Genomic DNA, 22,491 nt, shown 5'->3' with positions numbered 1-22,491 from the left:
TACTTATCCTGATGGGGGCAGGATTGCCAACTTTGATCAGCTGGCTGGCGTGAGATTTTCAAATCTAGACACATCTGCACACAGATTTACATGTATGTAACAGTTTTATTACCTTGTAAATAGTCTGTAGGATTTGCAGGCTATCCCAATGCTTTTCATTTAGCTAATTTTAGGTTTATGACGGAATAATACACACTTGCCGTAAGATTTCTTGCGTGAGCGTGAGTCTGCACAAGTGTCATGACGTGTAAGAGTTGGCAGCCCTTGGGCGGGTATGACGTAAACAAAAGAACAAACAGTTATAAATTACGTGTGCATGCTTTAAATATTAAATACTTACAATTTAATGTAATCACACATACCCTGTCCGTTCATTATACTTACAGTAACTAACGTTAACCAGACTAATTTGCGGAAACTCGGGTGGAGCGCTGCGCGCGACCGGGGCATCAGCCGGGGTTACCTGACGGAAGCGAGTCTTTCTAACTCCGGTTAATAAGCAAAATAGCTACTTATAATTAGCTTTACTTCATTTAAAAGCGAACGTTTAAACCCTGTCTAAATATTGGCGACTTCATAAAAAATAAAGTTTATATTTGGCGCGGCAGTAAAAAAATGGCAACTGCTGGGAGGTTGCGAAAGTCGACGAAACCGGACATTACTGTGGTATGCCCAAGGGCGGCTTATTTGCTCAAATATTTGATAAAGATATTCAGTTTATATTGAATTATCTAGCATGACACCTAGCGCTCTAGCTGGCTAGTTAACGAATGCCGTCACATGACATACAGAGTTGGGAGTATCATAGGATAACTTTAAAAGTAAATTATTTTCCCTTTTCTTAATCAATAAAATATGTGTTTTTGTCATTGGAAAGCAGTGGACGGGTTTGTTTAGCAACGATCTCAAGACACAGGAGCAGTCCCTGGTGTTTGTGAAGAGGATGATGGCGCTCGCAGTGTCCTCCATAACCTACCTTCGCGGTATATTTCCGGAGGATGCATACAGGTCTCGCTACCTGGAAGGTGATGTTTATTAAGTTAAATAATAATAATTATTATTATTATTATAATAACACATACAAACGTGACATTTAAAGCCCCCTTTCGCTTAACAATTCCAACCGGTACTAAAAAGTAAGATGACCTTAAAAACACTCAGTGCACTGATTTTATACAAATAAAATGCACGCCAGTCTAATTTTTATGTTTACTTTCCAGATTTATGTATTAAACTCCTAAGAGAAGACAGCCCATTGCCCGCTGCTTCGAAAATCGTCAGATGGTGGGTCTTCATTTTCGTTTAATTAGCTTAATTTCTGCTGGAAACTGGATTTAGGATTAAAAGCTATAATCAGCTCTTTAATTTCTTTTTAAGGATGATGGGGTGCTTTGATGCTTTAGAAAAGGGATATGTGAGTAGTCTTTTATACAAAAATGTAACGTTGAAAAACATGAATAAAAAAGAAGAGAAGACAACCATTTCATCTTTCAACAGCTCCAGATCGTACTGATTGGGGTAAGTACCAAAGAAACAGGTTCCGTTCCGGATTTGTAGGTATGTAAACTATGTGTATGTAACAAGTCAAACATTCCCTGTTAATCTCATAGGATTATATCTGAACTGGTTATCGGTGTGTATTGTTTATATATTATGTATTGTCTGGAACTGGTAGATAACAACATACACGACATGGTATCATGTCACTGTCATATATATTCTGTTTTCTTTAAAAAAATTCTCTGATGCAGCATTTTTTTAGAATTTTCTGTCTTTGAATCACAGGTGTATACAGCTCCAGGTGACCCAAATGTAAGTTTTCTACCGAAAGAATTTAAATATTAGTATTTATAGTAGGACACACACACAATAGAGTCTTTTTTTTACTTATATAATTTTAGGTAAGTTATCTCATTTTAATTTGTAGAGAAAAAAGCTAAGGTAATAAATTTATATTTATAACGTGGAATAAGGATGTATTTTTACCCTCAGCATATCATTGAGTCATACCAGTTTAAATTCAGATACACAGCAAAAGGACCGCAGATGGATATTCTCAGGTAATTGCTATTTGTAACCTCTGCGTTCAGAGTTGCCTGTGTTAAAGCAGAAACGTATCCTGTTAGAGATTTTTATTACGGATATCGTATTTTCAGAGATGAAAATGTTGAGAAGCAGATTACAGTAGCAGACACTAAGCAGGCGTCCATGGTCCTCATCCGGAAGCTGTTTCTTCTCATGCAGAACCTGGACATCCTCCCTAACGATGTCTTTCTTACAATGAAATTGTACTATTATGATGATGGTGAAGTATATTTTTTGAATCAGCATTTGTCTTTTAGTACTGTGCTTTTTATTTGTAAGTGTAATGAGATATGCCTTTTGATCAGATGTGTTGGTAAATTTGTAAAACTGACTTTTACTCTATGCCAGGGGTCTCCAACTCTGGTCCTGGAGAGATACTATCCAGGAGGTTTTCTGTCCCACTTAACTTCTGATGAGCCACACCTGTTCCTGGTATTTACCTGAGAACAGGTGTGGCTCATCAAAAGTCAGGTAGGATAGAAAACCTACTGTACGGTAGCTCTCCAGGACCGGAGTTGGAGACCCCTGCTCTATGCAACATGTTAATTAGTATGTATCATGACTCCCACTAGTGACTCCCCCGAATTACGAGCCACCTGGGTTCAGGGAAGGTTTGTGTGACAGTCTATGGTTTGAGGGAACGGCAGTCCACTTCAGAGTGGGAGATGTGCAGACTCCCTTCCACAGCATGAAGGTTCAGGTTGCTGTAGAGCAAGGTCGAGCAGAGAGTCTGCAGAAATGGAACTGCCAGCATGAGACAACCCAGAGCTTACAAATGGCTTTCTGTAGTACAGTAAGAAAATGACCTTCTTGAATTTATGGGACTTGCTATATGGGAGAAGTCAATTGTCATAAAGCCTACAAAATGTAAAAACAAAGTATGTTTCATAAATTTTGCAACATGATAAAACTGAAAATGATGTGTTACAATTTGTGGCATCATTTGCAAACATTTACATGTAAAGTTTGCTTGAGTGGTTCATTTGCATTACACCAGGGCCCCGGGGGATATAACGAAAAAGACCACGCCTCTGATGATGGTAATTTTCATCTGTAAATTTTGAAAGTTGCACCAAAAACACTTAATAATTTCTAACTATAATCTCGATACAAATATTTAATGTATTTTGGTCTGTTTTGCGTTTGCAGGGTCTGCAGACTTCAAGAAACCTAGCAAAGCCAAGAGAAAGGTATGTTGTAAATTTAAACCATTAAATCGGGCAGTTTGCAATCACCTAAAAACTTTTAGGCATTTTTTTAACTTCTGTTTTATTGTGTTTTCACAATAGTACTCAATTTGTAAATTACTACCTATGCATTTACAACAGCACTTTTTTCATCTATATCAATTATTTTCTGGTGTACAATGTTGGTTATCATTTAAAAACACCATTAATAAAAAATGTACATAAAAAATAGAAAATCTTCCTTAAATCTTTAAAATATATGTATACTTCTGTTACATAGAAGAAATCCATGTCCAAGAAGCTTGCTAGGAAGAAAGTGAAAATGGACCAAACACAGTAGTTCAAAATACATTAGACTATGTTAAACAAAGAGGGGAACAACTCATCTTTAAGGAGGAATGTCCTGCTTTTCTTTAGACACAACTAAACTGATATGAAACAAATACAGGTTCAATAGTATAAAGCTGCTTCCTGAGCTAAAAGGTATGTGCAAGATTTACAGTTTGCTTAGACTGCACTAGATTGCAAACTGTTTGTTGTTTTGTCATTTTTGATTTTTGCCATTTATGTTGGAAGTCACTAGAGTATACAAAATTGAGAATGATTCAACGCAATCGATTGAGAATGTAAAAAGTTATATTTTACAAATGTGTTCCATTTTATACAAAGGATTGCATAAACAATGTTTTAATTTAAATAAATTTTATTTTTAGATTGCATGGGTGTGTTTTTTATTATCTGTGGGAAATGACGAACAAGAGGCGTAATCTGTCACATGATGCAAAAATTGCCTGATTTTTGGGATTGAATTCACTCATGTTTCACTAGATGGCAGTCAAGCACAAGGTATTAGTGGTCTCAGGAAAGTCAGGTTGAAAAGTAGCTGGCAGGCAGATGGCCTGCTACAGGAGCATCTGTCAAGGTGCAGGGGTAGGTGATGGATTGTCAGTTTGATGGGCACTGCTGGCTGAGGCTTGTGTACCAGTAATAAGGCTATTTAGGTCAGAAAAGGACTGCAGGCTGCAAATGGTAGCTTGCTGAACACGTGACGTGGTTCTAGAGACTTTTAGAGGCTTGGTTGAGATTTAAAGCATTTTGCAATCAGAATGATTTGTGGGCTGTATTTATTGAGTCATAGGAGTGCCATAGAAAAGAATAAATCTGTAAAAGAGTAAGAAAAGAAATGCTGAATAAGAAAGCAAAATAAATCCAAATAAAAATAAAAAAAGGAAAATGAATTAAAAATATAAGAAAAGGAAAGTTGATGCTTTTCTTAATAGCTTTTACTTTTACCGCGTTGCTTTTACTTTTGCAACTTTGCATTTAATTTGGCTTTATTTACCGTAAACGACTATTTGCTTAAATTAAAAGGGGTTGGACTTGACAGGGTCCAACTTCCCAAAGGACCAGTGGACCATGGGCATTTATGTATGGCCAGTAGTCGGGTTTCCTGACAACCAATGTTGTAGAAACTTTTTAAGTTATCTGGCTAACTATGTAAACTTTTATTGTGGAGTAGCCCCTCATAAGGAAAACTGGGTGTATCCTGGCTAGCTAATACAAATCACCCCCACTTTGTTTTTAGAACACAAGGCGCATCATTTTGGATGTTTATATATATATATATATATATATGCTTACAAAAACTAAAGTTACTCAAAATATAAATGAATGATGCTAAGAATTTCATTGATCAAAGCACACTTCACTAGATGTGCCTGTCTTGTCTTTTTTAAAGTTTTAAAGTTATTAACCCATTCATGCATTGTCCCATTGCATTATACGGATACATTCGAACATTCAAAAGTTTATTAAAAATCGTACGTAAAGCAATCTAGGAAACAAAGGGGTGTGCAACAGTCGCCATTAGCCCAAAATGCTAAACCACCATGTCATTACAGCTGACAGGACCTATAATATTAGCTATTAACACGATTTTACACAAATCATGAAATGGTTTGGAGCGCAATAATAATCGGTGTGCATCGTTGTCTTGTGTACTGGGCATCACAATTCTGTCATTAAAAACGCCCCACCTTACTTCCGTTATAAGTTATTAAAGCCAGAAAACTGAATATCGAATACGAGGTTAACTTAACCGCGGTTCTCGCAAGGTTCAGTCATTTTGCTTTAATCAGTTCAGCATAACTGGCATATTGTTACTGTTTCTATTATGTTGTGAATGTTTAAAATAATAATCAGTTAAACAGTTGAATTTTGTGCGGTATATGGTTTTAAACAGTATACGTGCATGCAGGTTAAACAGAACAAATCCACCATGTACAAAACAAAAACATAATCATATTGTGGGTTATATATTGCCTAATCGGGGAATGTCTCAGCAATATGTGGTAGCGATATCTGTGCCAGTAAGCAAACGACCTCTTTGAGATGCTTTGCTGATGGGTTTTCAAGCGTTGGCTATGCACGTGCTGCAGTTACGATACAGATGGCACGCTGTTTTCGTGAAGGTGGTACGTAAGACTATTACTAAGCTCTAACCTGGTTAAAAAACGTGGCTAACAAGTTACGTGTGTAATTATGGTAATACGGTTTTTCCGTCAAAAATTGTGCTCCGTATTTCCTTTCTAAATTAAATATTTACTACTGTAGCAATAGAATTAAATCAAAACCGGTCACTGTTATCCTAAAGAGGCTAAAGTAAACTATTGCGGAGAAAGATCCCAAAGTTTAAGAACACACACGGATCATCCATCCATTTTCCAAACCGCTTATCCTACTGGGTCGCGGGGGGTCCGGAGCCGATCCCGGAAGCAATGGGCACGAGGCAGGGAACAACCCAGGATGGTAACTCCAATTAGCCTCAGCATGTTTTTGGACTGTGGGGGGAAACTGGAGTAACCCGGGTCCCAGAGGTGTGAGGCAATAGTGCTAACCACTGCACCACCGTGCCGCCCCGAACATGGGACATTTGTTAAGTAATCTGTATATTGCCTGTTTCATGCTAAACATATTGTCTCGTATTACTATTTGCATAGTAAGTTGTATTTATCTGCGACGTGTGACTCAAATCATCATCATGTTGCCCCTGTGACAATAGTTCTTTACGCCACTTTGGCATTAAAAAAATAAAGGCGCGATGGGAAGATGTATTTGCACTGCAGCGTAAATGGCCGCAACGTTAGGTAAAATGATCCTTGCTGGCTGAACACAAGTATGGTGTACGCAGACATCCGGATCACGATTTGCACATACAAAAACACGTTTCCGATGTTAAGATAATGTATCTGTGCCTGAGTTGATGACTATCAGTTCTATATTAGATGGATTAATTCAGTCCACCTGCCACGACGGCCCGATTCCTCGTGGAACAGCTTTTGGGTCCGCTCGCCGGCGACCGGAACGCGTTTATCTCTATCGGGAGTGGACTTGAACCCAGTCCAGTACTGGCGGGAGATCCAGCGCTGGGAAGGAGCGCAGTTGTCAGCCGGAGCGCAGACGTGCAAGTCCAGAGGAAGCAAGGCAGACAGGAGAAGAGGAGGAGGAGGAGGAGGGCTGGTCGAGCATAACCGCCTGCCTTCAGCACACGTTTATCACTCAACGAGTTGCAAGCATGGCCGGCGACAGCGAGACGCGCCTGGAGAAGCAGGGCAAAAACAGGAACGGGATCCGGCAGCCGTTCCTCATCGGCGTGGCCGGCGGCACTGCCAGCGGCAAGGTTGGCGATTTCGTCCTGTCCGTTCGTCCCGTTTTTTAATTTAATTTTTTTAACAAAAAATGTCGGCTGGATGGAGCCTGGCTGCTGTCCCGACACGCAGACGCTATCCGACCGCATGGCTCATGTCATGGAGAGCAATATGACACCGCTGCTTCACAAGCTGGCCGGATCACGTCGTACCGGCATTTTTATGACTTATAGCTTTATTATTATTTTAATTTACAACTATCTGTATTTAAATGCTAAAGTACGTGTACATGGACACTTCGATCCCCTTCACATTGTTTCGTTTTATGCCCTACCTGGAACCCAGAAGAAACGCGTGCCTGCGCAGACAAAGCGACAGCGTTGACTATTAACCGGCTGAATGCTTCAATCTAGTTTACCCACCGGTTACAAGCGGCCCGTCGCTACTGCATGCGTGCGTGTTATGAGAGCGTGGGCTGTTTTTTAAGGACGATCCGTGAGGAGCCCGCTGATGTAAAAATAAACATCCTAAAGTCCTCCTTTTGTTTGCCCTGCCTCAACTCCCATCCAGCGTGTTTTATTTTAACCCCAGCGCCGGTTGGCCTCCATCAGCAGGAGCCACACTCGTAAACCCAAACTCGGATGTGGAGCGGGCATCCTCCGTCTTAATTAACACTGTGCCCTCCGCGGCGTTTTTAGGACGGCAGGGTCCACATGGTTACATGACCTGAACATGTACTTGACCTCAGGCCTCCAGCATGGTTTTTATTTACTGATGACGGTGATTATGATGGTGGCGGCTGATTACTGAACTCGACCTCACCTGGAAAACCGATGATGCCGGTATCTCCAATGTCATTTGTCACGAAACAGAGTTCAGGAATTTTTGGTCCCTGGTTGTTACCTCACCACTAATACCGTAGGATGCATATATTGCCATATCTGGAAAGTTTTACAAACACTCTTTTTATTATTTTAAATGGAGGATTATGTTTCTTTGGTAAATTCTGTCCGTTTTTTGTTGGCTTAAGTCATAAATAGTTTGCCTTTGCCCCCCTAGTAAAGGCTCAGTCCCCCTATGCATTCATCTTTAGCTATGGCCTTGCATTTTGTCTAATTTTACATTATTTATAGGTTATTAAAATAACATTCAAAACCGAGATGTGTTTTATGCAGTGGGAATTTTTTTTTAAAAAAGAAACACATATTCATAAAAGGACTTTTAAAATAGTAGGTGGTAGTTCATTTTGCGCTTGGGTTCCTCATGTGTTACCAGATGGGTAACGTTTTTTAACCACCAGTGTACCACCTGTTCCCCCAGCTGTGTCAGACACTAGACTTAAATGGGCCATTTCAAAACAATTTGTCGAGTATTGAGGGAATGCTGAAACGTTTTTCAGAAAAGCTACTGCTTTTTATGTCCCTAGAATTTCTTTCATTCCATGGCATGAACATAGATTGGACGTTGGGATTACGGCAAGCCTGGCAGGTCACAGGTATACACTGGTGAATCGTGCTTTCTTTCTGGATGAATGCTCTTCACACTGCTATGCTTTCACCACAAGTTTTATGCAGGGGGGAGGGTTTTGATAGAATTTCCCTGAATTCAAAACAGGAACCGGGCTCCAGTTAGAGAACAGCTGCGCGTATAGTTGTTTGGATTATTCCGGCCGAATGCTCTTCTGTGTCATTTACCAGAGGCGTTGAGCAGAAGGTGTAGAGCAGTGTTTCCCAATCCAGTCCTTGGGGACCCACAGCCGGTCCACATTTTTGCTCTTTCTGAGCTCCCAGTCAGACAGCCCATGTTTTTGCTCCCTACCCGGGAGCTGGGAGGGAGCAAGAACATGGACTGTCTGTGGGTCTCTGTGTACTGGATTGGGAAACACTGGTGTGGAAAATGTAATCTACACTGGTTGGACAAATGCTATCTTTCCTGTCTTAGTAAAGTATGGTGGCCTTGGGCCAGTGTTAGTAAACAGTTTCCGTTGCCTTCGTTACAAAAGGCTTTATTTTGACCTACGTCATCGAAGCCCAACCATGCAGCAGTTAAACTATTGAGAGATGTACTATTATTGTAGGTTTTTAAACTAACAAAACAGCTAAGAGTATCACCTTGCTGGATGGCGTGTCTCTGCCTGAATGAATGGGTATCGCTTGTGTTCTGGAGAGTCCCAGGTCCCAGTACTGTGTGATAGAGGTATTTTTCATAGCAATCTATCTCCCTGATGAGTCTGAGATGATTGCAGCCTTTTGAGTTCCATAATACTAGTTTAGTGTCATCTTTTTGACAGAGGAAATTGTCTATAAGTAAAATTGTATGAGACTCCTGCTTTATGCATTGTGCTACCTGGAATGGACCTAAGCCAACCCCCTCCCCCACTCAACCATGTACTCAATTGATGGATAATATAGATGTGTGCCCACTAAAAACACAAGTTCTTAAAAGCGAATGGAGACCCAAATATTCATTGTCCTTCAGGAACTGAATCTGCGAGCCCTGTATTGACTTTTTCTGCTGATTGCTTATACATTTCTCTCTCTCTCAACCCCCTCTTTTTCTGAGCCAGTTATTTAGCCTTGGGTTAAGCATTCTCAGACAGCTTGTTTTTAGCTTGTATGGTTCCATTACTTGGGTGTAGGGAGTGACAAGAAAGCAGACGAAAGCTCGTGGAAGAATTTTCCCGGGCAGCCCAATGTGTCGTGTAAATAGCACCAGCGTGTGAATGCTACGCTTCTGCCTTTTCGCCTCGGTTCCTAGTCGGTCCTTGTCTCTCCTTCCCTCAGAGTCTAGCAGTTCCGTTGTCTGGCATGAAAGTGCATGGATGCCTGATATGCCCCACCCACCCACTGCTTTTGGTCACCATTTAGCAGACGTCACATTGTTTAGGCAGCCATCCGAGGCTCTGATTAATTCACTCGTCGTTCGTCTGTTTACTGACCGTGCACCTGGCCCTCGGGGCTGAACCTGTATTTTTGAAAGCAAGAAGAAGCTGGTTTGTCAGGAAATGGATTTGGCTTAAAAAGAAAAACAATTTTTTCCGGCCAATTGAATTCTAGAACTATATAATTTCAATGTTGGCAAGGAATTTTTCCTGCAATATAATGTGATTTTAAAGAAATTATAGTATGTTTTACTCTTCTGCCATGCATAAAGACTAAAATGCCTGAGGTGTTATGATCCCCAACCTGCTTATCTTTCAGGCTCTGAAGACAGATTAAGATTGTGGTTGTTTATCTTGTGCTCCCTAATAATTCCATTATCTCCCTCTACGTAATACAGGACAAGCTTAGCAGTGATAACTTGGTGATTTTGCTTTAACTGCTGTTGAGCTAAGGGCTTTAAGTACATCACATCCAAATAACTATGTAACATTCTGTTGGCAGTGCTTTTGGCGTAAGCAAACTCGAGATTGTAGCCAAGGCTCTTTATCTTCACCAGATCGCTGTATTGTCTGATGCTTGTTGAGTACAGAAAACAAATGGATGATCATTTTCATGGCAGTAGCTTAAAGCTGACCACAGTCAAGGTCGTAGGTGCTTCAGTGAATCCTGATGGTCACATAGCGAATGTGCCATTTAGATGTTTGTACCTCAATCCTCACATGTACTTTGTATTAGGGATGTAATGATTCTCCAAATCCACGGTTCGGTTAAGACTTCGATTTTAGAGCCATGGTTCGATTCATACCTGTTTTATTATAATTTTTTTTTTGCTTTTTTTTTTTCCTTGAACACCAATGAGGAAAACACTAAAAAATGTGTTAGATGAAAGTTACATAAGTTATGTAACCAGACTGTTCCCACGCCTCTTATTTAAATGTGCCTGGGATGCCCTGCAGTCTCAGGGATGTTTTCCATCTTGAGCTAATCAAACTAGCGTAGCTTTTACCGCAGGCGTGATCAATCAGTAATGATTGGACCAAAAGTCATGTGACACCTGCATTTGAAAAACAATAAAATAACCCAAGGTATGGTGTGCAATTTACAAAACATACTGCTTGCCCTAACTTCCATCCATCCATCCATTTTCCAAACTGCTTATCTTACTGGGTCGCGGGGGGTCCGGAGCCTATCCCGAAAGCAATGGGCACGAGGCAGGGAACAACCCAGGATGGGGGGCCAGCCCATCACAGGGTACACTCACATACGATTCACTCACGCATGCACACCTACGAGCAATTTAGTAACTCCAATCGGCCTCAGCATGTTTTTGGACTGTGGGGGGAAACCGGAGTACCCAGAGGAAACCCCACGACGACATGGGGAGAACATGCAAACTCCACACACATGTGACCCAGGCGGAGACTCGAACCCGGGTCCTAGAGGTGTGAGGCAACAGTGCTAACCACTGCACCACCATGCCGCCCCGCTTGCCTTAACTTCACATAGAATAATACATTTCATGATTTGCATGTGTAATAGTGTTAATTGGGCAATGCAAAATGAGTTTTATAACAGTAACGTAATGAGAGCTGCCCCTGCGGCAGCAGATTGGGGTTGGGGGTCGATATCGTGGCTCCTACGTCCAGAACAGCAACATGTGAATGTGAACATTTGAATCACGGTTACGATTTTGGTTTCCAAGCTGTTACACCACTACTTAGTGTCCTCACCACATTAGGGTCCTGACCCAGCAAGGTGTTCTCACGCTTAAAATAATAATAATAATATTATTATGACTGTATAGTTGTGCCGACACATAGTGGTCGTGCATTTGGCTGAACCTGATTGGATTAAAAAAAGCATCTGGTAAATAACTTAAGTGTAATTCGGCTGGAGGTGTCAAAGTGACGTGCATTTGAAATTTGGATTTGTGACAGACAATACTGTGCAGACACGCTGGTGTACGATTTATTTATTATTTTTTTTAATGTGAGATATGTGGAGAAATGGTCTTTTCTCCAGGGAAACCGCAGTAGAATCTTACCCCTGATATTTGTCTAATAAAGCACTTAGCCAAAGATTGTTGAAGTAACTGTTTGACCGCTGATAGGTATTATCATTTGTTTAGAAATAATTAGCATTGTCTTTTTTTTCTTAAGCAGAACGGAATGGTGAGCAGCTGGTGTTCCTTTCACGGGAAGCTCCTTTGCGTTTGAGCAGTCAGGTTTACTCTCTAGGCATTTGGCCCTTGCCAGCGTCCCTGGTCTCCCTCACACTGTTGTCCCGTCGTACCATTTACCATTAGCTTAGCTCATGTACATTTTCGAAGGGCTGACCTAGTGAAACGGTGGTGATTTCTTGGCTTTCTGCGTGACTTTCTGGGGCGGGGTCTTTACCCCTCCTAAGGCCTCGGGGTTCACTAATTCCTTAGCTACTTTCTCAGACGTTTATAATTTCTATGCGTTTTATCTCCTCTTTGATGTTCTGAGAGCAGTGGTTCTCAGCCCGGTCCTTGGGGATCCCCAGACGGTTCACATTTTTGTTCCCACCTGGATCCCCAGCAGTTTGAGAAATGCTGTTCTAGGGTTTCTAGAGGGAGTGGAATGGACAGGCTGTTGTGGTGAGCTAATCTCTGAAAGCCGGGCATGACGCAAACGCTGCGTGGTCCCTCTGACGCTCTGTGGCTCCACCATGACTCGGCTGAGCGAGGGCGTGATGACTCAGCTGCGATTGTCTCCTTAGCAAAAGCCCCGTCTAGGGAAATGTGCCTCATGCCGTAAATGACAGCAGCATTCGGACACTGTGCCATATTCAGAAGTACAGTCCAAAGCAATTCTTCAATTATAATTTTTTTGCCGGAGAATTTTTAAGATTTTATTTACAGTTATGAATTGAGTATTTTTGTCTAAGTACTACATTTTTTCCCCACCAAGCAGGGAGTGGCAGGTATTCTAAATAAGTAAGTGTTTTTTTGTGTGTCACCTGGTCAATAGCTCAATGTGAGGAGGCACCCTCTAGTGGTGGGGCATAAGTCAGAACAAAAAAGTAGGCTGATGTGCGATGGGATGGTGGATTGTCTCTGGGGGAAATCTCAGCAGTAAATGATGACCTTGTTTGGTTTATTGATGCAGTCACTGCGCACTAAAACAGTGAGAAGGGGATGGATTGTGCCACTGGATTGAACGATATTTCGTTTCAGCACAGCCATTGTGATGTGCGCTTGCGCAGTAATCATATTGCTTTTGTCAGCACAAGTTGCGACAACACTACCCACTAATTTGACACACTTGTTTGGTAGTTTTTTTTTTGCTATAGTTTGTCAGGTAGCTTCATCTCCTTTGTTTTATGAATATTTCAGTATTACTCGTGGAAATTTCACATATGGCAATTGTGATATAGTTCAGGGTCTTGTACCAAGTGTCATGAATGAGGTCTGTCCACAGTTCCTTAAATGATGGCACTTTATTGTACTTCTGGGGCTGTTACAGCTTGCTGGCCTTTGACTTTTAACACCATTGTGTCATCTGTGATGGACAGAGCAGGTGATTTCTTCTGAAGTGAAGTCTGTTTCTGAGGTGAGCCATCTTAACAGTGGTAATAACACCCCCCAGTTTTGTTGTATTTGTACCAGTCTTCTGTCTGTGGGAAGATCATGGAGCTGCTGGGACAGAATGAGATTGACCATCACAAGCGCCAGGTGGTCATCCTCAGCCAGGACAGCTTCTACCGGGTGCTGACTCCAGAGCAGAAGTCCAAGGCGCTGAAGGGCCAATTCAACTTTGATCATCCAGGTAAGGGGGCTGAATCGGGGCTCTCCTACAAGAGCCCATGGGGATGGAGCACTAAGCAGGCATCGCACAGGGAGTCAAGCTGTGGAAGGTGTTCCTGCTTCTAATATTCATTAATATGCCATTGATTCAAGAAGATATTGCATTTTTACACAATTTTTGCAAATTTGTGACACTTCTTTCAGCCTATTTTAATTGTTTTTCCTTAATCTTACCACTTCTGATTATAACTTGGCAGGTGTCTGTTTAAAACTAAGATGCTTTTTTTTGGAGAAATGTGTTTGTTTCTTAGTCTTTTTTTGCAAAACCATATTTGGCCAGGTAAAGGTTTTGGGTATCTCACTTCTGGGAGTGGGTGTTTTACATCAACACAAAACAGTGAGTTCTGGGATGATCTTTAAATCTCAAAAGCTCCTTGAATCTATAGATCACTTCTCACACCCCCTCCCCTCCTCTCCCTCCCCTGCCGCCACCTAGCCAAACCCCTGACCTAATATCCCTGCCTCAGCATGTTGAAATACCCAGTAGTCAGCAGGTGCCTGGCCTTTTCGCAGCTGCTGCAGGATTGGGTGGCCTGTTCTTCCCAGAGGCTGGGGGGGCTTCCCCCCATGTTGAGTGGTTGTCACAATGTGACAGCTAGTTAAGTTTACAAAAACCTCTCCTGGTCTCTCAGATGCTTTTGACAATGAGCTGATCATCAAGACGCTATGGGACATAATGGAGGGGAAGACCGTCCAGATTCCAGTGTATGACTTTGTCACTCATTCCAGGTAAGCAGCCCCACCGCCCCCCCCCTCCATTCTACTCCATGATGGCCACTAATACATCTACACTTCAGGAAAAACCAAGAAAATACCACTGTGCACCTGTGTGTCACACTCAGGAATATCCTACAAGATGCTCATGTAGCTGCCCTTGTCAGGTTCTTGTGATGGTATGCTTTGCCAACCAGGCAAGTCCAGTTTGGTTCTTAGCTTGGGTATGAGCCAGATGGCACTGAGTAGCAGCTGGCAGGAGCTGTTGAGAAATGCTTCACCAGGGATGCTGTGGAGACAAGTTCTCTGTTCTGTCGCTTCACCTGCAGGAAGGAGGAGAGCGTGACGGTTTACCCGGCTGATGTGGTACTCTTTGAGGGCATCCTAATGTTCTACTCGCAGGAGATCAGAGACGTGTTTCAGATGAAGTTGTTTGTGGACACGGACGCAGACACACGGCTGTCCCGTAGAGGTATGGAAAGCTATGCCTACTGGGGGACTTGAAAAGCAGGCCTGTTTTAGTCCTGGAAAGTCAAGTGTAGGCGTTGCCCGTTCTTTTTACACAAGTAACATCAAAAAGAGGTTGTTAAATGGATTCTTACTGTAGATGGACTATTCAGGTTGTACCGTGTCTGCCTGAAACAAACGGTTCTTAGACTCAATTCCTCAAGATTGTAATGGAATATTCCTGCAATGGCCGTATGCACTGCCGGTTGGAACCCGAGTGTTATTGCTATTTATTTGGTGATCAGTGGTCATTGTTGACACACCACAACACGCAGTCCACAACAACGAAATGTGTCCTCTGCATCTAACCCATATGTGACATTATGACATAGCGGGGGCAGCTAATTCGATGCCCAAAGGGCCGTGCTTCAGGGCGGTACCTTGGTGGTCGGAGATTCGAACGTGCAATCTTTCAATTACAAGTGCGTTTCCCTAACCATTAGGCCACCACTGCCCAGAGTGGAACCCTAGGCAAGCTTCACCGCCAGTGCCCCCTATCTGAGACAAAGTGAAATGTACTTGTTATTGTCGTGGTTTTTTCTCCTTCCCCGCCAAATCAGAAGTCAGAGGTTCGCTTGTGCAGTATCCAGAATTCAGTCTTTATTGCAACAATGAAGTTACAACCAAGGCTGGACACGTAAAGTGTGTCCAGTACTGTTTTACACCAATTTTTATACAAGTTCTTATCATTTTACAATATCTCGTCACTTAAGTATCATCATTCCTTCAGCCATTCACAATAATTGTTTTTTCCATTAATCCACACCCCTAGGTGATAAGTTTGTCCATCATTTCTTTTACCGTTTGGTTTCTCGGCTGAACATAATGGTGGCGCGAGCAGCTCCACTTGGTTTTTTAAAAAATGCTCAGCCGTGAACTTCTGGTGAACTCAGGCGAATCCCTTCCTTTAGTAGTAAACCTAGGCAGTTTCAGCCTGTTGCACATTGCCTAACTAGAAGGTTGACAATATATTTGTCCTTTAACATAGTGATAAAATATACGCTAATAAAAGTGAATATTCATAGATTCAGGACTAACATAAAGTAGCTAACAGAAACTCAGACTAACAAAAGGTGCAAATACATACTCAGTTGGTTACATTGTGTTGATTACATTATAATGTTTATATTGTAATGATTACATCATGGATATTTGGCATACTTTTTAATAATATCATAATACTTGTATTCTACGTTTATATAGTGCTAAATAATATTCCATATTATATCAGTGCCCTATGCAGCCTAATGTTGCCTAATGAGCTGACCGGCACTGGCCTTATGCTAGATGCAGTGAGAGAAATGCTGTTAGCCTTTGTTCACTGTGTAACTGCGAGCTGCCATAACCCTCGGTCCATCCTGTGGGCTTACTCTAGTGCTGAGGGACATCAGCGAGCGTGGCCGTGACCTGGAGCAGGTCCTCGCACAGTACATCACGTTTGTCAAGCCAGCCTTCGAGGAGTTCTGCCTGCCTGTGAGTACCATGAGCTTCCCTGCGCGTGGAGGGTGGCCTTCGGAAAGGGCTGTGCACTTCCTGCTTGTCTCGCCAAGACCCGTTGCCTGTTGTCTGGTTTCACATCATTGGGACACTTCTACCGAAGCCCACATTTTGGTCTTCATACTTCCATCTCTCCTGGTTTGCTTACCGCAGGATAAGACAAAGCTGGTGTTTTAACAACTGTGAACATAGGTGTCAATTCTTTTTGCATGTAGAGCACCTTGGTAGAATCTCCCACCTGAGAACAGTAAAGCATATTTCCCATTGAGTTTAATTTACTTGGTTGTGAAATTTGAATTTCATTCAGGTGAAATCTAGATAATGGTATAAAGTATACATGTGTGTAAAAGACTTCTGAATAAGTGTTTTATTCATTGCCTTGTCCAGTCGGTGGAATTTGCCTTTTGGTTTTTCTTCCCCTGCAGACGAAGAAGTATGCCGATGTTATCATTCCTCGAGGAGCAGATAACCTTGGTGAGGGCTTTCTCTCTCTGACCCAAAAGAAAACACCATCACACTGTGACGCGTCCGGAAACAGCTCTGTCCAGACACCAGACAACAACCAGCTTGTTTTGAGTTTGAAAGGCCTTTATCATTTCCCCTCCTACTGTTCAGAACGTTCAGTGAGGCCTAAAGTCAGGCTTAATCAGTGCAATGTCTCTCCAATTGTGTAGGAATTAATGAGGTTCATTCCATTATGTTGTTCTGGTTTCTTTAAAGGGAGTCCTTTCCCCTTTTAGTCACACACTGCCTTTTCCCTGAGGCTCTTTGGCCTTTTGTGTTCCTCGGACGGGAAATACATATGATTTTGTTACCCATACTCTGCCACAGACACTCATGTTGTTAGCGTGATACCTCAAAAAGTATTTGTCAGATCTGTAGACACATTGTATGGTGAAGATCTGAACCTAAGTGTCACTTAGCGGTGGCATGTGGAAGGACAGCCACAGACACTCGTCTGGGGAACTTGATTACATTGAGAAGTCATACACAGTTGGACTTTTAATGAAGATATAAGTGGGGGGTCAGAGTTTGTGGAGGTTGGTAGGGATTAAATAGAGGGATGGTGTGACAGAGCCCTCCAAGGACAGTGTTGTCTTTCCGCATCTAGATTTAAGGTGTGTGTGACATTCCTGATCTTAAACGATGAACAAAACATGTGGATCGTCGTGTTGAATCTGCTGACGTTCCCCCTGCCCGTTTCCTCCCTGCAGTCGCTATAAACCTGATTGTGCAGCACATCCAGGACATCCTCAACGGTGGGCTGACGAAGCGGCAGAACGGCTGCGTGAACGGCTTCAGCACGCCCCACAAGCGGCAGGCCTCCGAGTCTAGCAGCAGGCCGCACTGACCCCAGCCGGCCTCTCTGCAGCGAGCCAGCAAGAGAGAGAGAGAGACGGGGGTGGGGGCTACTTAGCTGTATATACTGCCAGTCAGCCACACTGTATTTAAAGTGAGAAGATGCAAAAACTGAAAAAGCCTTTAACTTTTCCCATTTTTTTAATTTTTGAGTTGAATTACATATTTGGGGGGAGGCATCTGTGTAGTATGATAGGTTAGTCACTACTTAATTTTTTTTCCTTTTGTTTTAATAGCCCCAACCATGCCTTTTTACACTCCTTGAAGTGAATAAAATAGAGGAAGAAGGGGAGTCTATTCGGGGCGGAGTTTGAGCCACTCCAAGCGTCTGGTTCGTGTTTTTCGTTTTTACATCCTCTCCCACTCCTCTTTTTTCTCCTCTCTTGTTTTTGCTTTGTTAGGTTTGCTGTTGGGGGGGGGGGGGAAATGCAGTTCCTCGTTGTTAGAGCCTGGGGTGAGCGGACAATGTTAATGACATGAAGCTTTAGCCAGAACTCAGGACACCAGAGAATATTTAGAAACGTCTTATGCACAAATACCAATGCAATCCACATCCCTCTCCCTCTGTGCCATTTTTACTAGCATTGATGTGTCTGACTGGGCCTTGGTGAACATTCCCCTGCGCTTCACCCAAAATTCTGTGTTTCTGCTTTTGTATGGATATGTGAAGGGCGGGCAGGGATTGAAAATGATTGGTTGTGGCTGTTGCCGGCAAGTCTGATGGTGTCATGGCCAGTTCTGGTGACGTGGGGGGGATCTGCTCCTGTGTTGTGTGTTGAGACTGCAGAAGATCCTCTTGGCTTCAGACTAACAAAAAAATGGCAAGGTATGCTGCACTGCACTGGGATGGTCGGTTCCGATGCACGCTTTGAATAATGATGATTTCAGAATGCTTAGTGGTCAGTGAGTTTTGGAACCAGTGGGGCAAAGGGTCTGATTAGCCTGGATCACTAGCGACTTGGGGCAACTGTGTCCGACAAAGCCTGTCATATCCAGCAGGTTCGGAAACAGACCTCCACTGTGTGGTCTAGTTTCCGAGTTTTTTTTGTTTAGTTTTTTTTTTTTCCCGCGTTGATGGATGAACCCGAAGATGCTGTTTTGGAACCAGGCCGGTTTACAGCCTCACAGTCTCCCTGAGCTCCAGTAGCATAGTATTTACTCCGCAACAGCTTTAAAGTGTTCTTTGGTTCGGGAAGCACCTCCTGCTGTTGTATGTTGGGACGTTATCCATGTCCTCACTTCTTGTGGGATATTCCCACAGTAGACGACGTAATCTTGGATCAAGACAGATCACCATTGGGAGCTACCCCTTAGAAAATTCAAAAAGAAAATTAAAATAAACATGTTTTTACGCCAAAACTTTGAATATCCGCTGTCTCTCTTTGCAGATCGATATTTCAAGCAAAATATTTTCCCTTTAGTGAGGGAAGTTTGCCGCCTTTTCTCTGCCGCTAAGAAACAGGGTAGCTTATTAAAAAGTGAAGCGGGCGGCTTTTAGTCATTACTGTGGCTGTATTTATATGAAGTGATGTGCACACTTGCTGTTTTGTAAGATAAATGCAAACTAAAACTTGTATAGATTAGGTCTGGAGTAACTGATGGGGGTCAGTGTTCAATAAACTGGGTCTAATTATAGAGACCATGAAAATTCAGCCTTTTTGTGACCCAGTGTCTAAATTGCTTTGTGTCCTTTTGTCCACAACTGAACAGTATTAATGTCATTACTAATGGAAATCTGCTCAATATGGAGTATTCCCAATTAAACAGCTTGCCAGTTTGCCTCACACATTACTTGTTTTACTGTTTGTTTCTCATCCTTCTAATGGTCCTATGGCTCATTAAAGGTGCGGAACTTCCCCCCCCCCCCATCCACTTCCTCTGAGAAATGTTCATGGTTTTATGTACCCCCAACAAAGAAAGCTGTGGCATTTTTCATGTTTACTACACCCAGTTTGGCTTTGGGTGGGGCGTGGTCTGCCCTGCGCAGCCGTCCCATACAGGCTGGCGGATTGTGGTGCGCTTAAGGAGCTGGACTTTTCTCTAACAGGTGACCCTGCTTTTCTGTCCTCGTTTAACTGTCCTTAATTCTAGTAAGTTACCAAACTGGCACAACTGATGCTTCAGGAATGTGCCTACCAACCAAATAATGTGACAGTCTATTATTTTATATCCCTGTTCATTCAGAAATTATCGCTGTCAGATGACATCCATGGGGAAACGTTCTTTCAACTGACAGGGTAAAGGCAAGGTACTTGAGTGTCATGGGACGCCTAGCTGGATTGCTGATGTGCAATGTTCTTATTTTTTCCCGCTACGTGTGTATTGATTCTGGGTCTGCGCACTATGCATGCGTGATTTATGTGGTGATCCTCTGGGGTGAATCGAGAAACATGCAACGTGTGACTAATTGTAAAAAAAGAGGGAATGTTTTGTTCCCTCTACTCCTTGTACAATTATGTGGACAATCCAGAAATAGACTGCAACACCAGAGACGATGCATTATGCCTTACAGAATTAACCAGGTTTTGTGCATTATACTCTGATATCCTGACTCAACTGTTGTCCATTTTGTCCTCATTGTCCTGTTCAGTAAATCTATCAGTTTACTTACCTCCCACCTTTGTGACGGAATAAAACACATGGTGTCGGCTGATTGAGAAACCCCAAGATCCTGTACATGAGATGACCAGAACCATCAACTGGAAATACCTAAAATGTGCTCTTCAAAGTTGTGTATTTTGTCGTTTTCTTTCAAAATGTGAATCTGGTTCATACAATGTGAACACAGAACTATTAAGGGTTTATGGGAAAATGTAAGCATCTTAAATTCCTGACTTACATGCAGTAATTTACTATCAATTCCATTATGTTACCGTTGGCAATTAAGCGTTTTATAACTCTCACGCTGTTAAAAATTGATCGATAGAGTGACAGCGGATTTAATGGGCACAAGCTTCCTGTAGTTCGTTAATAGCACGCCAGAAAAAGGCTTTATCAGAACTTCAAGTATCCCTTTGTGCCAGGATTCGGGCATGCATCATATATCACTAACAGTCTGCAATGATGATGTACTGTCTTCTAATATTCTGCAGGTATTGTGAGGTGCTATTTTATACAGCTGTATGTTGTGTGTTAATATATTGTAGCGAAGGGTGCCTTCACTGTGTGAATTGCTGTGAGCGGTTCCCTGTGCGTTGGGAGACTGGGGGAATTATGCAAAAGAGGTGCAGTGGTTTGTAGGGGAAAAGGGATTTCCGTGAAGGAAGCAGGTGTCATGAAAGTGGGCCTGCATTGGGAAACAGGGTACTGGCATTTTTTTCTCTTGGTGTTAACTGGATTTTTCAATAAAGCAATATGTCTAATAGCTTGAGTTCATGCTCATTTTCCTTCACTGGTCAAACAATACTGTGAAATATCTACATTAGCATTTTTAACATGCTTTTTGCAAAGAACAAGTGAGTCTGCTCAGCCAATGTCCTTGGTGCAAGTATAATTTAAGACCCTTGTTCAAGGGTCCAATTATGACCGCAATCTGCCAACGATGGGATCTGAACCAGCAACCTTCTGATCATACAGATCCCTAAACGGCAGGGCCACACACTGCTGAGTTATTTCTGTCATTTCAGAATTGCTTTCATTTATACATAAGCTGTAGTTCAAAGAAATAATTCAGGTTCAAATCTGGTAAAGCTAGAAGTGGCTGTTAACTGAAGATAATCCATATGATTAATATTAAGATTGGCTCTACTGATCCTGTTGGGAGAGCAGCAAGAACATAGTGCACAAACAAACAAATGTACTGTGCCAAACGGACAAGGCACATAGACAATACACATAGTGCAAACAGTAAATGTTTGTGCAAACAGTTTTTAGTACATAGCACACAAAATATCCCGAAGAACAGAATATCATGAGAAATCAATGAACACGATTGATCCAAAATAGTATTCGGAAGTCTTTATTTGACCATAATATAACACAGTGCAAGTTATGCACATTAACCAAAACATAATTAAGGGTCCAAAGCACGAAGTGCTATGGAACCTTATTGTTTTTACAATTGTGATTATGCGTTTTTAGAAACTTCAGTCTTCAAAACAATTATACGGATATTTACAAATTAATTTACAGTTGTGGCTGCAAGAGCAATATCCATAAGGCAGATTGGATCCGAGACTGACAAGTAGATGGATCCAGCCTGTACATCGCAGCATTATACTCATAGAGAAGTGAATTTATTTTTGTGGGCACTGAGCAACTTCATAGTGCATAAGTGACTAGAAGAGGCTTGTAGTTTACTGATATATCACTGTCCCTACCTGTGTGTAACTTAAAGAGCAAGGGAGTGGGTGCAAACAGCCAAAATGAGGCTAAGGTAGTGCTACAGCTGGCCAGTGAGGTTACAGTGTAATTCTGTCCACCTTAAATCTCACGTTATGGTGTAATATATGAAGCAGCTGGTGTCTTTTTTCAGACAATTCTGTGGTATTTTATCATACAATATTATTCTAAACCAGGGTTGGGAAATCTTATGCAGAAAGGGTCGCTGTGTATGTTGGTTTTCACTGCAACTCCCTAATTAGATTAGTAATTAGAGGACTGATTGGATGAAGAGTCCGCACACCTGGGTTTGAACAGTTGACCTGAAGGTTATCAAAAAAAAAATAAAACCTTCATACACACCAGCCCTTTGTAGACAAGATTGCCCATCCCTGGTCTAAACTGTACTGGATAGACAATTATGGAAGATGGAGGTTCACATATTTTGTAATAAAATAAGAAAT

At 42.1% G+C, this 22,491-nt stretch overlaps 2 protein-coding genes across 6 annotated transcripts; both read left to right on the top strand.

The window, feature by feature from the left end:
- Positions 1-11: 11 nt before the first annotated feature.
- On the top strand, positions 12-3,991 carry zte38 (zebrafish testis-expressed 38). 4 transcript variants are annotated; one of them, XM_048989854.1, is made up of 12 exons: positions 12-92; positions 878-1,025; positions 1,221-1,284; positions 1,378-1,414; positions 1,498-1,518; positions 1,786-1,812; positions 1,993-2,060; positions 2,157-2,305; positions 2,658-2,878; positions 3,083-3,125; positions 3,235-3,275; positions 3,553-3,991. In XM_048989854.1, the coding sequence occupies exons 2-12, from the start codon at positions 944-946 to the stop codon at positions 3,610-3,612; spliced, it is 813 nt and encodes a 270-aa protein (XP_048845811.1). In that variant the 5' UTR covers positions 12-92; positions 878-943; the 3' UTR covers positions 3,613-3,991. The 4 variants fall into 4 exon arrangements, with proteins under 4 accessions (XP_048845811.1, XP_048845812.1, XP_048845810.1 ...); XM_048989855.1 differs by having other exon boundaries at positions 13-92; positions 881-1,025; XM_048989853.1 differs by lacking the exon at positions 12-92 and adding an exon at positions 99-666 and having other exon boundaries at positions 881-1,025.
- Positions 3,992-5,633: 1,642 nt separating this feature from the next.
- On the top strand, positions 5,634-21,071 carry LOC125716970 (uridine-cytidine kinase 2-A). Of its 2 annotated transcripts, none has more exons than XM_048989863.1 (7): positions 5,634-5,746; positions 13,433-13,592; positions 14,263-14,359; positions 14,674-14,816; positions 16,227-16,324; positions 16,774-16,822; positions 17,563-21,071. In XM_048989863.1, the coding sequence occupies exons 1-7, from the start codon at positions 5,675-5,677 to the stop codon at positions 17,697-17,699; spliced, it is 756 nt and encodes a 251-aa protein (XP_048845820.1). In that variant the 5' UTR covers positions 5,634-5,674; the 3' UTR covers positions 17,700-21,071. The 2 variants fall into 2 exon arrangements, with proteins under 2 accessions (XP_048845820.1, XP_048845819.1); XM_048989862.1 differs by lacking the exon at positions 5,634-5,746 and adding an exon at positions 6,015-6,951.
- Positions 21,072-22,491: the final 1,420 nt, after the last annotated feature.

The sequence above is a fragment of the Brienomyrus brachyistius genome, chromosome 21, assembly GCF_023856365.1.
Source record: "Brienomyrus brachyistius isolate T26 chromosome 21, BBRACH_0.4, whole genome shotgun sequence".
NCBI classification, from domain to species: Eukaryota; Metazoa; Chordata; class Actinopteri; order Osteoglossiformes; family Mormyridae; genus Brienomyrus; species Brienomyrus brachyistius.
This window is presented reverse-complemented; position numbering and strand designations above follow the sequence as displayed.

Coding starts and splice junctions, on each gene's coding strand:
- zte38 (XM_048989851.1), top strand. CDS start 616: ATGGCAACTGCTGGGAGGTTGCGAAAGTCGACGAAACCGGACATTACT. Junction 1,415..1,497: donor ATGCTTTAGAAAAGGGATAT/GTGAGTAGTCTT, acceptor ATCTTTCAACAG/CTCCAGATCGTACTGATTGG. Junction 2,306..2,657: donor ATTGTACTATTATGATGATG/GTGAAGTATATT, acceptor GACTCCCACTAG/TGACTCCCCCGAATTACGAG.
- LOC125716970 (XM_048989862.1), top strand. CDS start 6,847: ATGGCCGGCGACAGCGAGACGCGCCTGGAGAAGCAGGGCAAAAACAGG. Junction 13,593..14,262: donor ATTCAACTTTGATCATCCAG/GTAAGGGGGCTG, acceptor CTGGTCTCTCAG/ATGCTTTTGACAATGAGCTG. Junction 14,817..16,226: donor CACACGGCTGTCCCGTAGAG/GTATGGAAAGCT, acceptor GGCTTACTCTAG/TGCTGAGGGACATCAGCGAG.